The 14,850-nt window shown below is 41.9% G+C and overlaps 1 protein-coding gene across 1 annotated transcript in view; it reads left to right on the top strand.

Annotated features, from left to right (window-relative positions):
• LOC124046905 overlaps window positions 1-14,322 on the top strand; it is a 287,212-nt gene extending 272,890 nt beyond the window's left edge. Inside the window, exon 4 of the mRNA XM_046367675.1 lies at window positions 14,129-14,322. Coding sequence (XP_046223631.1) covers window positions 14,129-14,322 — 194 coding nt within the window. The remainder of the gene's footprint in view (window positions 1-14,128) is intronic.
• Window positions 14,323-14,850: the final 528 nt, after the last annotated feature.

The raw sequence follows: 14,850 nt of genomic DNA, 5'->3' as shown, positions 1-14,850 counted from the left end.
TTGGACTCATTGAAGCTGTCGTAGTATGGATACTGTGCTATTGTAAACAGGTTAGATCAGGTATCGGGTGTAGGTTGGATTTGGGTTAGGGTTAGGGATGAGACACATTATTGTTATGGTATAGGTTAGGATTGAAGTTGAGATGCCTGCCTTGCCTACCAGACACATGCGCGTGCACGCACACAAGCACACACACGTACACACACACACACACACACACACACACACACACACACACACACACACACACACACACACACACACACACACACACACACACACACACACACACACACACACACACACACACACACACACACACACACACACACACACACACACACACACACACACACACACACACACACACACACACACACACACACACACACACACACATTCTTGTTTGCATGCAGGCCTTTGCATCTTTAAAAATGTAATAACTTTACCTGCCAATGCAATGACATTATCAAGCATTACTTCATAGGCCAGACACACACTCACTTCTTCTGTTTGTGACACATAGTTGCAAGCAAATAGATTGACTTAGCTTGTACTATTGGGAGATAATAAATAATTTAGTGAAGCAATTATCTTCAAAGGGAAAAGCAGGTCGTCAGGGAGTACATAGAGCGGAGGGAAGACGATGCAGCAGCATTATCTCAAAGGCTAAATTTGGGGGATGTAGTTTTCTATTACATTGATTTTTACTAGCTCTTGTTTTTTTCTCACAGACGCCAGAAACCATTCCTCTGAAGTCTAAATAAGAAACATCCAAAGTTCAAGTGAAGGTTGACGGTATCTGTGGCATATGATAAAACTAACTCAAAGTTACACAGCTCCTGCATTGCTTTCATAACGGTCCATTCAAATGGGTCTCTAGGGTACACTGCCCAATTAGATTCCAGACGAGCTCGTGTTGATATTGGCACCACTCTCACTCAGGCTGGTAATTAATGTACAAATGATGTATTCATTTATTTACTTGTACTTGTTTTTTTTTAACCGAATGTTGTATTTCCTCATCCATATAATGAATTTAGAGGGCAAACTGTTTTGGTCGGGCAGAGATTTGGCTCCCCCTGTTGAACCCTTGGTGACCCTTCCCCTGAGAGGACCTCTCATTACAACAGCTATCGAACTGGCTCAATCAAAATAACTCTGTCATTCCCTTTATTTAATGTACCTTTATGACTGATATTGGCATGGTTAAGGTTGTTCTAAACAATCACAACTGTATGAATTCTTTGTTATTGTTATGATGCTGTCACTGTGGTTGATCCCCGCTACACTGTTTTTCAAACCTGGTCCTACAGACCCGCATTGTGTGCAGACTTTTGTTCTAGCACAGCACACACATACAGTGGGGCAAAAAAGTATTTAGTCAACCACCAATTGTGCAAGTTCTCCCACTTAAAAAGATGAGAGGCCTGTAATTTTCATCATAGGTACACTTCAACTATGAGAGACAAACTGAGAGAACAAATTCCAGAAAATCACATTGTAGGATTTTTAATTAATTTATTTGCAAATTATGGTGGAAAATACGTATTTGGTCAACAACAAACAAGCAAGATTTCTGGCTCTCACAGACTTGTAACTTCTTCTATAAGAGGCTCCTCAGACTTACAGAAAATCTTTTGACCTCTATCATTGCCAACAAAGGGTATATAACAAAGTATTGAGAAAATACTCATTTTCCACCATCATTTGCAAATAAATTCATAAAAAATCCTACAATGTGATTTTCTGGATTTATTTTTCTAATTTTGTCTGTCTGTTATAAAAGCCATTGCAAGCCTTGTTGCAAGCCTTGTTGAGATTATTTTTTTAAATATTTTTTTTTGTTACACCCTTTTTACACCCTAACAATTGGATACCAATTTCATGGTATCCAATTGTGAGTAATTACTATCTTGTCTCATCACTACAACTCCCGTACGGGCTCGGGAGAAACAAAGGTTGAAAGACATGCATCCTCCGAAACACAACCCAACCGAGCCGCACTGCTTCTTAACACAGCGCACATCCAACCTGGAAGCCAGACGCACCAATGTGTCAGAGGAAACTCCGTGCACCTGGCGACCTTGGTTAGCGTGCACTGCGCCCGGCCCGCGATGAGACAAGGATATCCCTACCGGCCAAGCCCTCCCTAACCCGGACGATGCTAGGCCAATTGTGCTTCGCCCCACGGACCTCCCGGTAGCACAGCTAGCGCTGCGATGCAGTGCCCTAGGCCACTGCGCCACCTGGGAGGACCTCCTTGTTGAGATTCTACGTACACTGTGCGTACTGATCGAGGTCATCTGTCTGAAGTGATTTTCTCTCAGAAAGTAGAGGGGCAGCAAAAAGCATTGCTGTGCTGGCACGAGAGATGACAATTGGTGTTGAGGGGGTAGCTAGCTACTGGCAAAGGGGGATTGTTGTTTTAGGATCTTGGCTGGCACATGGCTTGCACTACACTCATCTTCATCTGCTGCTTTGTCAGCCAAGAGTTGAGTGGCATAGTTGTGTTTGCAGTCACTTCATTTGTACACCATGATGAGAAAGTAAAAGAAAATGTGTCACTGAGTGGAAATAATTGGTTGAGTCATATTCTACACTCAAAGGCCTCGAGGTTAGAGAGTAACCTTGCTTGAATCATATTGTACATTGTGAGAATTCATATTACATACTGTACATTCAAAGACCTAGTGAGGTGGCGGTAGCCATTTAGGAGGGTTGTTTGTTGGAATTCCAAGCTGCTCGGAAAAATCTGTTTGTATTTAAGACGACAACTGGAGGGTTCCTGGCATTAATATCCCAGGTGCAACCTACTGCCCTTGTGCCCTTGAGCAAGGCACGTAACCTCTAAAACTGCTCCAGGAATGCAGTTATGCGCTGCGGATGATCATTTGCTGCACTCAACCCGTCATGCATGTAATGCGTTGGGATGGGTAATGTGGCAGCAATTACATTTCTGTGAAAATATCTATCCTATTTAAGCCTAGGTCTGAGAAATGGACATTTGAATAAATATCACAAAAACAATCTAAATATCCACTAACAGTGCTTTTTAATGTATTAGTCTGGGAAGTGGCCAAAGTCAAATGCTAAAGTATTTTACATAATTAAAATATTTGCAGGCCAAGACAAGCATTTGCAAGAGAGTGAAATACAAAAACATTTAATTTTGGCATGAACGTTGTCACTGATTGATGAGAAAGATTGTCCTAATTTGGTCTGATATTGACTATTGTAGAATCTCTCATTGCTATGTCACTATGACCAGAACAAATGCAGCTGACCATGGACGTTTGGGTAATCAATTAACTCCACTCACAGAGTCCAAATGACTGCTTTGGTGGGGTAGGAGGGAACTAGTGGGGGTTAACACCTCGCACCCTGTTGTAAATCACAGAGAGAAGATTCAGGTTTCCCTCCCTAAATTCACCAGAGGAATTCCCTCCCCAAATTCACCCGATGAATGTGACTGTTTCACAGACTTTTCCCGCTAAAACTCTTAACATGTTCTAAAGCAAATACTGGAAAAATATTTTGAACATAGAATGTGGGGCGGTCTAAAGAACACTAATGTCATAGTGTGTGTTATTTTGTGATGCCATTACAAATCTTATAAAAGGAAATACTGTAACTTGGAAAGTATACATACTACATGCACAAAGTTTCCATCCTGCTATGAAAAATTATGAACGTGTTTTTGTTAAGAGAGGGATGTGATTTTAGAAAATAAAAGAGGAAATTGTTTCTATAATGGTGCCCAGTATGTAGTCACCATCCCTTGAGTGAGGTCAGAGAGCGTGTCAGCCTGTTGGAACAGCCCCTTTGAACGAACTGTATAAAATAATGGGTTAAGAATTAACGTATAAGACCAGAGAGACATAGATCTGCAGCTCATGTTTAAAGTGGTTTGAATTCTGAATCTCAACACGAGGTAGAGACAATAAAGTCACCTCCCGATCAATCACTGGCACTACACGACAAGTTACCAGATACCGGACGACTGCAGAGGAGAACAACAGAGAACCCCCTTTCCAAGGCAGTCCGGTTAGGAGAGACACACAGCAAACAAAGGCATTTTCACGTAAATACATTTGAAGTCGGAAGTTTACATACCCCTCAGCCAAATAAATGTAATCTCAGTTTTTCACAATTCCTGACATTTAATCCAAGTAAAAATTCCCTGTCTTAGGTCAGTTAGGATCACCACTTTATTTTTCAGAATGTGAAATGTCAGAATAATAGTAGAGAGAATGAATTATTTGAGCTTTTATTTCTTTCATCACATTCCCAGTGGGTCAGAAGTTTACATACAATCAATTAGTACTTTGTAGCATTGCCTTTAAATTGTTTAACTTGGGTCAAACGTTTCAGGTAGCCTTCCACAAGCTTGCCACAATAAGTTGGGTGAATTTTGGCCCACTCCTCCTGAAAGAGCTGGTGTAACTGAATCAGGTATGTACTGTAGACCTCCTTGCTCGCATGCACATTTTCAGTTCTGCCCACAAATGTTCTATGGGACTGAGATCAGGGTTTTGTGATGGCCAATCCAATACCTTGACTTTGTTGTCCTTAAGCCATTTTGCCACAACTTTGGAAGTATGCTGGGGGTCATTGTCCATTTGGAAGAAAATGTGTGACCAGACTGCCATCTCCCAGGTTTATTTTTTGCCTCTGCTCTGTGAGATTATGTCTGAGTTGATCGATGGTGCTCCAGCCACACTAAGAACAAATGACCCCTAGCCGCCAACTATTTCCCCCCAGAAACTGCTCCTTTTTGGGCAAATAATTAAGAGGTATTACTTTGGATGGGAGGCAATTTGTTTTGCTTTGCCGTTCACCACTAGCTCGCCCTTGCATTTCGGTGAAGCGCCGGCCATCATCCTCATCAACCTCCACTTTCTATTTTCATGACCTGATATGGGGGGCAGGAACAGGACATGGAAACTAGTGCCGGTTGACCCAGTATCTCCATGCCAACATTCTTGAATACATGGCAGTGTGTGGTGAGGATGGCCACATTGCTACATTCTCCGCGATGAAAGTAAAACCAACCTCTCCTTTCACCAGAAAACAGGTGATGAAAGAGAGAATGTAACAGGTGGATTTACATGGTTGAGGGGAATTCTGGCTAAAATTGTGCCAGTTTCCCAGACATATTATCAGAACTAGTCTGGGACTAAAAATCACTGTCAATGGAGTGTTTAGATTCTCAATTGAGCATGCTTTTTAGTCCAGGACTATGTTTAATCCGTGTCCAGGAAACCGGTCCTTAAAGTCTATATTAAAAGCTCTGATGACATAGTGTACCATGACAAGACAGTGGCAAACCCTATTAGCGCATGTTGACATGCATAATCATTCACTCTATACATGTTTAAAGGGCTGCATTTGGAACTTACTCCCTCCTATTTGGAATGGGAACATCTGTGCTAATGGCAACTACACACAGATGGGTGATATGATTCGTTTGTGGGGCTAAACATTAAGTGACCCACCATAGACCCCAATCAAGCTTTGCTCTTTTCCCCAGATGTGTACATGTTCAGCAAGGGTATATAGGCTCACTCACAGTGGGGTTGGGGTCAATTCCATTTCAATTCAGTCCATTCAGAAAGTAAACTGAGATTCCAATTCTTATTGAAAAGAAATGATAAAAATGAGTGGCAATGGAATTGACCCCAACCATGATTCACAGAGCACAGTGGAAGAGCTGTACTTCCCACACTCTTGAGCTATGCCTCAGAGAGAGATAGACATGCTTGTATTCAAAAGCTTTAGACACCAGAAGACTTTTCTCTCCAACCTTTTCAACCCTTTAGAATCAACAACCCTTTTTACGATCCACCACTAATGAGAAAATATAGATTAGTTATTTAAAGCATTCACCTTTAATCTACCCCAAAGCAATGGAGGACTGGAGAAACCAGAGACCATAGACACCTGGTTGCTGTTGAAAGCCTCTACCTCCTATTGCACTGATCAACCTTGAGGGCTTTAAGCAACAATGAGCTCATTCACTCACTCGTTTTCCACAGCAATGTCAACTCTAGCCTAGCTCTTTCCCTGCATTATACAAAGTTTTCAATAATATATATCCTGCCGTCATGCGTTTTGTCTGAATTATCAACCACCCCAATTACCCAATTACCTGTGGTCCCTGGGTATGGGAATGTTTCTTCACAATTCACAATGAATGTCCTTAATTGAACCTTACCTGAAAATGACCTGAAATGATTATCACTCAAGTTACTGTCAGATTTCCATTCATATAACAGAACTGAAAGATACAATTGATATGTAAATGCATCAGGCTTTTTGTTGGGCCAAAGATCCCAGTCTGGAAAACACTGCCCAACCTTGAGGATGAAATGACAAAGCCAAGCAGGTTGTTTAATTCTTTACACTTCCAGATGGTGGCGCTCCACCACCATTCAGCCCGCCTTAATGCCTGCTCAGCCAATTACCTCTGACATGGAGATGCACTGTCAGCCTGCATTCACTCAGTCTGTAACTAACTAGAAAAGACCATTCAAACAAGGGGTAGTAATTAAAGCTACAAAATACATTTAAACGAGAAGTCAGGGGAAAAAATGAATTATCCCAGATGTTCGTTGGGATGTAATTACAATACAGTCTGCAATCTATCCAATTAAATCAAATCACACCAAAGTTTATTGATCGCATAGACAGTTTAGTAAATGTTATAGTGGGTGCAGCTAAATGCTTGTGTTACTAGCTTCTAACAGTGCAGTACAAATTTGAAACAAGTATTAATCAAAACTTGAAACAAGAAATCAGAAATCATGAATGTCAGGACAAATCCAGTTAACAACCCAAATAACAATGTATCAGTAATCCAGTTTCAATCTATGAGTAAAAATACCCCAAACATATACTAAGAATACAGTATACAGGTGGTGTGAATAAACAGTGTAACAGAAATGCAATGTACACTAGTAGATTTATTAGAATGAGCTATATGAAGAATACAGTATATAAATAACAATATAGTATATAAATATGCAGTGTGTATAAACAGTGTGCAAATAATACAGCATAATACTACACAGTGTAAAAACACAGTATAAAAGAAACAGTCCGGTCTTTAAAAATCCTTAAGAGTCTATTGACACACCTGTGCGTGAATTTAAGTAACATATTAAAAATATAAAATCAAATGTATTTATATAGCCCTTCTTACATCAGCTGATATATCAAAGTGCTGTACAGAAACCCAGCCTAAAACCTCAAACAGCAAGCAATGCAGGTGTAGAAGCACAGTGGTTAGGAAAAACTCCATAGAAAGGCCCAAACCTAGGAAGAAACCTAGAGAGGAACCAGGCTATGAGGGGTGGCCAGTCCTCTTCTGGCTGTGCCGGGTGGAGATTATAACAGAACATGGCCAAGATTTCAAATGTTCATAAATGACCAGCATGGTCAAATGATAGTAATCACAGTGAACAGGTCAGGGTTCCATAGCCGCAGGCAGAACAGTTGAAACTGGAGCAGCAGCACGGCCAGGTGGACTGGGGTCAACAAGGAGTCATCATGGCAGGTAGTCCTGAGGCATGGTCCTAGGGCTCAGGTCCTCCGAGAGAGAAAAAGAAAGAGAGAGAATTAGAGAGAGCATACTTAAATTCACACAGGACACCGGATAAGACAGGATAAATACTCCAGATATAACATACCTAGGCCCCCTACACAAACTACTGCAGCATAAATACTGGAGGCCATCAAATTCCATCAGTTTAAGCTAGAGATATCTGGCATGGGCGTCTCAACCCACCGCACCCGCCTATGTCAGCCCTCCTCATCTGCGGTGGAAGGTGGCAGAGCTACAGCGGTGCTTTTAAGGCCATGAGACATCCCGAAAACCGGTCTTCTCACGAAAACGTCTGTAGCGTCCTAACTATAGTCTAATACCACTACGGAAAGATGAGACTAACTCTCACGTTGGTGTTCTCCTTTTTTGACGAATCTCAAATATAAACTCACCCTGAGTTTGTCTACCTTATTGTCCAGAGACTGTATATTAGCAAGTAATATACTCAGACGTGGTGGGTGGTTTGCCCTCCTACAGAGTCTGACTAGAACACTGACTCTCATTCCTTTCATCCCCACTCAGGCCGACACCACAGCAGCACTCAAGGAACTAGAGAACTAAGAAATAACACACATAAAAACAAAATGCAAAGTTGACTAGGAGCTAGAAGGTGGTAGGTGAATTAACAAGCGCATGCCACATTGGTGATGTCCCGGAACCCTTTGTTTGTGGTGGATTTGTGTTGTGTATGTGTGTGTGTGTGGGAGGGAGGAAGGGAAGTATGGTGGTAAATGTGTACATAGTGATTTAGGTTGAGCTTTGGCTGAAACAGCGATTTCAATCTTGAGGCCAATTGGTTATTATAGTTGACCAACTCCATAGGCATTGGCTATACATTTATTCAGCACAAACATCTGGGACCAGGCTATGTCTGCTCTGTTCAATGCTTTCGAACCTTAATCATCCATTTGCAAACATGTACAGTATCTTATAACTGGCAAGGGTTGACAGTTATGGTTTACAGTAGAGGTCCTTTCCTGAAATCTGATTGGTAGACTGCAAATTGGATAATGTGACCTGTAGTATTATCAAAGACCTCATGATGTTGTGATGTGCACTTTCAAACTCATCGAAAGTAGGCTTTAAAAAAATCCACATAATCTCACACAATCTTCCAATACAGCCATAATACAGTGGCAATAAAAAGTATGTGAACCCTTTGGAGTCACCTGTACTTCAGCATAAATGGTAATAACATTTGATCTGATCTTCATCTAGGTCACAACAATAGACAAACACAGTCTGTTTAAACTAATAGCACACAAACAATTATACGTTTTCATGTCTTTATTGAACCCACCGTGTAAACATTCACAGTGCAGGGTGGGAAAAGTATGTGAACCCTTGGATTTAATAACTGGTTGAACCTCCTTTGGCAGCAATAACCTCAACCAAAGTGTGGACCATTCCTCTTACCAAAACTGTTTTAGTTCAGCAATATTCTTGAGATGTCTGGTGTGAACCGCTCTCGAGGTCATGTCACAGCATCTCAATCGGGTTGAGGTCAGGCCTCCATTAGGCGTATTTTTTTCTGTTGAAGCCATTCTGTTGTTGATTTACTTCTGTTTTGGGTCGTTGTCCTGTTGCATCACCCACCTTCTGTTGAGCTTCAATTGGCGGACAGACAGCCTTACATTCTCCTGCAAAATGTATTGATAAACTTGGGAATTCATTTTTTCCGTTGATGATAGCAAGCTGTCCAGGCCCTGAGGCTACCTTCACCATACTTTACAGTTAGGATGAGGTTTTGATGTTGGTGTGCTGTGCCTTTTTTTCTCCACACACAGTGTTGTCTGTTCCTTCCAAAAAAACAAACTTTAGTTTAATCTGTCCACATAATATTTTACCAAGAGCAGTGTGGAACATCCAGATGCTCTTTCGCGAACTTCAGATGTGCAGCAATGTTTTTTTTGGACAGCAGTGGCTTCTTTTGTGGTGTCCTCCCATGAACACCATTCTTGTTTAGTGTTTTACGTATTGTAGACTCGTCAATAGAGATGTTAGCAAGTTCCAGAGGTTTCTGTAAATCTTTAGCTGACACTTTAGGATTCTTCTTAACCTCATTGAGCATTCTGCGCTGTGCTCTTGCAGTCATCTTTGCATGTCGGCCACTCCTAGGGAGAGTAACAACACTGCTGAACTTTCTCCATTTATAGACAATTTGTCTTACCGTGGACTGATGAACATCAAGGCTTTTAGAGATACTTTTGTAACCCTTTCCAGATTTTTGCAAGTCAACATTTCTTAATCTTGGGTCTCGGGGCAGCTCTAACCAACATCTCCAATCTCGTCTCATTGGTTGGACTCCAATTAGGTTTTGGAGAAGTTATTAGCCTAGGTGTTCACATACTTTTTCCAACCTAAACTGTGAATGATTACATTATGTATTCCATATAGACAAGAAAAATATAATAATTTATATGTTATTAGTTTAAGCAGACTGTGTTTGTATGTTGTGATTTAGATGAAGATCAGATGTAATTTTAGGACCAATTTACGTAGAAATCCAGATAATTCCAAAGGGTTCACATACATTTTCTTGCCACTCTAAGTCATTCTCACACATACAGTATACCGCCAGTACATCCACAATTAGTCATTCATCTACCAGGCTAAAGTGTGAGTTACACTACATGACCAAAAGTATGTGAACACCCGCTTGTCGAAAATCTCATTCCAAAATCATGAGCAATAATATGGAGTTGGTCCCCCCTTTTGCTGCTATAACAGCCTCCATTCTTCTGAGAAGGCTTTCCACTAGATGTTGGAACATTGCTGCAGGGACTCAGCCACAAAAGCATTAGTGGACCTCACTAAGGCACTGATGTTGGGGGATTAGGCCTGGCTCGCAGTTGGTGTTCCAATTAATCCCTGAGGTGTTTGATGGGGTTGAGGTCAGCTCTGTGCAGGCCAGTCAAGTTCTTCCACATCTATCTCAACAAACAATTTTTGTATGGACCTCGCTTTATGCACGGGGGCGTTTTCTTTCTGAAACAGGAAGCGGCTTTCCCCAAACTGTTGTCACAAAGTTGGAAGCACAAAATAATTTATCATGTCATTGTATACTGAAGATTTTCCTTCACTGGAACTAAGGGTCCTAGCCCGAACCATGGAAAACATCCCCAGACCATTATTCCTCCTCCACCAAACTTTAACAGTTGGCACTATATATTCGGGAAGGTAGCGTTCTCCTGGCATACGCCAAACCAGATTAGACCGTCGGAATGACAGATGGTGAAGCTTGATTCATCACCCCAGACAACACTTGACATTGCATATGGTGATCCTAAGCTTGGGTGAGGCTATTCGCCCATGGAAACCCATTTTATGAACCTCCCGATGAACAGTTATTATGCTGAAGTTGCTTCCAGTGTCAGTTTGGAACTCGGTAGTGAATGTTGCAACTGAAGACAGAAGATTTTTTACACGCTACTTGTTTCAGCACTCGGCGGTCCTATTCAATGAGCTTGTATGGCCCACTTAAAAAGGTGAGAGAGGCCTGGAATTTTCATCATAGGTACACTTCAACTATGACAGACAGAATTAGAAAAAAAATCCAGAAAATCACATAGTAGGATTTTTTATTAATTTATTTGCAAATTATGGTGGAAAATAAGTATTTGGTCACCTACAAACAAGTAATTTATTTACTTTTTTACCGAATGTTATATTTCCTCATCCATATAATGAATTTAGAGGGCAAATTGTTTTGGTCGGGCAGAGATTTGGCTCCCCCTGTTGAACCCTTGGTGACCCTTCCCCTGAGAGGACCTCTCATTACAACAGCTATCTAACTGGCTAAATCAAAATAACTCTGTCATTCCCTTTATTTAATGTACCTTTATGACTGATATCGGCACGATTGTTCTAAACAATAACAACTGTATGAATTTACATTTACATTTAAGTCATTTAGCAGACGCTCTTATCCAGAGCGACTTACAAATTGGTGCATTCACCTTATGACATAAAAAACAAACAACCGAGATTGAATTCTTAGTTATTGTCATGATGCTGCCACTGTGGTTGATGGTGGTAGGCTTTGTTACTTTGGTCCCAGCTCTCTGCAGGTCATTCACTAGGTCCCCCCCCCGTGTGGTTCTGGGATTTTTGCTCACCGTTCTAGTGATAATTTTGACCCCACGGGGTGAGATCTTGCATGGAGCCCCGTGGAGAGGGAGATTAACAGTGGTCTTGTATGTCTTCCATTTCCTAATAATTGCTCCCACAGTTGATTTCTTCAAACCAATCTGCTTACATATTGCAGATTCAATCTTCCCAGCCTGGTGCAGGTCTACAATTTTGTTTCTGGCGTCCTTTGACAGCTCTTTGGTCTTGGCCATAGTGGAGTTTGGAGTGTGACTGTTTGAGGTTGTGGACAGGTGTCTTCTATACTGATAACAAGTTCAAACAGGTGCCATTAATACAGGTAACGCGTGGAGAACAGAGGAGCCTCTTAAAGAAGAAGTTACAGGTCTGTGAGAGCCAGAAATCTTGCTTGTTTGTAGGTGACCAAATACTTATTTTCCACCATAATTTGTGAATAAATTAATTAAAAATCCTGCAATGTGATTTTCTGGATTTTTTTCTCTCTCATTTTGTCTGTCATAGTTGAAGTGTACCTATGATGAAAATTACAGGACTCTATCATCTTTTTAAGTGGGAGAACTTGCACAATTACTTTTTTGCCCCACTGTAGATCTTGACCTGAGCCAATGGGAGACATGTGTAATGGCAAAGTAAAAGCCAAAGCTTGCATTCATCCATGGAGTTATCCTGGTTGATTTTTGCACTCGAGCATCGGAGCTCATTTATAAGAAGAGTGAATCTTCTTCCAGTGGAGAACTCTACATAACAAATGACACCATTTCCTTTATATAATGCACTACTTTTGTATAGGGCTCTGGTCAAAAGTAGTACACTCTTGGAGAGTTTGAGTGTCCTTCAAATGTAAGCTGAGGTGTATATCAGGTCTTTCCCAGAATCCCTCTCTGGTGGTGCACATGGTCACACCTGTACCCCAACCACATGCCTCTTGCGTGTTTTATTAATTTGGTTATTTGATGGTTGGTTCCCCAAGGTGGTTCCTGTTCGGTGAGCGTGAGTGGAGGACACACGTAGGGTTACACACAAGGCCATATATTGTACACATATACAGTATGGCTACAAATATACATACACACGAACATGCAGGGCTACACACACAGAAAAACACACTGACGGCTACACCAACAGAGACAAACACACACATAGTGCTTCTAAGGCCGACGTGTGGCAATCTGGTTTTCCATTTGCTGTGATCAGACATACTCTGGCTCCTCCTGGGAACATGCATCTTGGGCTGGCTCTCTATTCACTCTTACCTTTCTGGGAGGCATTGAAGCATCCTGCATCGAAGACTACTTGCGTGTTTTGAAACCTGCTCGCCTGTTCTCACCTTCCACACACTTTGTCCTTCTCTTTTTTCTCAACAGTTGGTTGAATCAAAGATAAAGACATCAGCTCAACAATGGCGGGTGCCCTTAAGCCTGTCTACCTCCTCACAAGGATTAGGGTATTTCTCATGGGGAACTTGTTGCCTTTTCCCAGAATAAAATGAAAAGCCTTTGTATGGAAAAGCTCTGTATTTCCCCCTAACACCTTTTGGAGGCGTCACAAGTATACATGTATCACTCTGGTGTGGTTTTGTGAGTCTTGTCTTTGAAACTGACTATAAACCTCTCTGAGTTTCTCCTACTGCCGCAGCTCTGTCAAAAGTTTGTCTGCAGGGATGAGGGAGGATTTCAAGGAAGGGCGGATGATAGGACACGTTATTCTATTCTATTCTGTTTATCATGTTGGAAGGTATTGTCTGGACATGGCAGAGTGAAAACAGATCAGAACATTAGCCAGAGTAATGACGACTGCCTTTCAAAGATGAAAATGAAATTAGAGGGGCACCACGGCCCTCATTTAGGGCCATACCCTGCAGGCCAGACTCTCATTGGGTCTCCAGAATGTGCCTAATAAAGAGGTACAGGTTGGGAAACCAAGTGTGAATGTAACGGCCGTTTGTGGAAGAAGGTGAGGACCAAGGTGCAGAGTGGTACGTGTTCATCTTTTATTCGTTGAACTGAACACTGAATAGCCAAACAATAAAAACAACCGAAACAGTTCTGTCTAGTGCAGACACAAAAACAGAACGCAACTATCCACAAAAACCCAGTGGTAAAAGGCTACCTAAGTATGGTTCTCAATCAGAGACAACGATAGACAGCTGCCTCTGATTTAGAACCACACCCGGCCAAACAAAAAAGAAATATAAAACCTAGAAAATGAACATAGTCACCACCCTAGTCACACCCTGGCCAAACCAAAATAGAGAATAAAAATCTGTCTTTGGCCAGGGCGTGACAGTACCTCCCCCCCTTCCCCCAAAGGTGCATACTCCGGCCGCAAAACCTGACCCTAAAAGGAGGGTCCGGGTGGTTCTTCTTTACGGCGGTGGTTCTGGTGCGGGATGTGGACCCCGCTCCACCTTAGGCTTGGCCCACTTAGGCGGCGCATCTGGAGCGAAGACCCTCCTCGCTGACCCCGGACTGGGGACCCTCGCAGTGGGCCCTGGACAGACGGGCGACTCTGGCAGCGCCGGACAGGCGTGCGACTCAGTCAGCGCTGGACAGGCGGGCGACTCTGGCAGCGCAGGACAGGCGGGCGACTCGAAACCTAGAAAATGAACATAGAAACCTCTCTCTGGCCAGGGCGTGATAGTGAATGAGGCCATTGTGTCTTGAATCAAGCCAAACGAATAGGCCGTAAATATCACTTTGGCGACAAATAAAATGAGTGTGTGATTAGAACTAGATGAGCGCAAAGTCAGACCAGGTGAGGCCTTTTGAATGCCCAGTGTTGTACTTTTATAATCTCTAACAGTTTAGCAATCAAGACAAAATATTGATATTGTTGAGAAGTGACCCAAGATAAATCAATTAATTCACTTCTTCGGGATCAGTGTCCCTTCCACGGGACGGTTGAGCTAACATAGGCTAATTCGATTAACATGAGGTTGGAAGTAACAAGAACATTTCCCAGGACATATCTGATATGGGCTTAAATTATATGGGCTTAAATTCTTGTTAATCTAACTGCACTGTCCAATTTAGAGTAGCTAATACAGTGAAAGAATACCAGGCTATTGTTTGAGGAGAGTGCACACAATTTTGAACATGAAAAGTTACTAATTAACAAATTAGGCACATTTGGGC

Source organism: Oncorhynchus gorbuscha, linkage group LG10, assembly GCF_021184085.1.
Source record: "Oncorhynchus gorbuscha isolate QuinsamMale2020 ecotype Even-year linkage group LG10, OgorEven_v1.0, whole genome shotgun sequence".
Taxonomy (NCBI): domain Eukaryota; kingdom Metazoa; phylum Chordata; class Actinopteri; order Salmoniformes; family Salmonidae; genus Oncorhynchus; species Oncorhynchus gorbuscha.
This window is presented reverse-complemented; position numbering and strand designations above follow the sequence as displayed.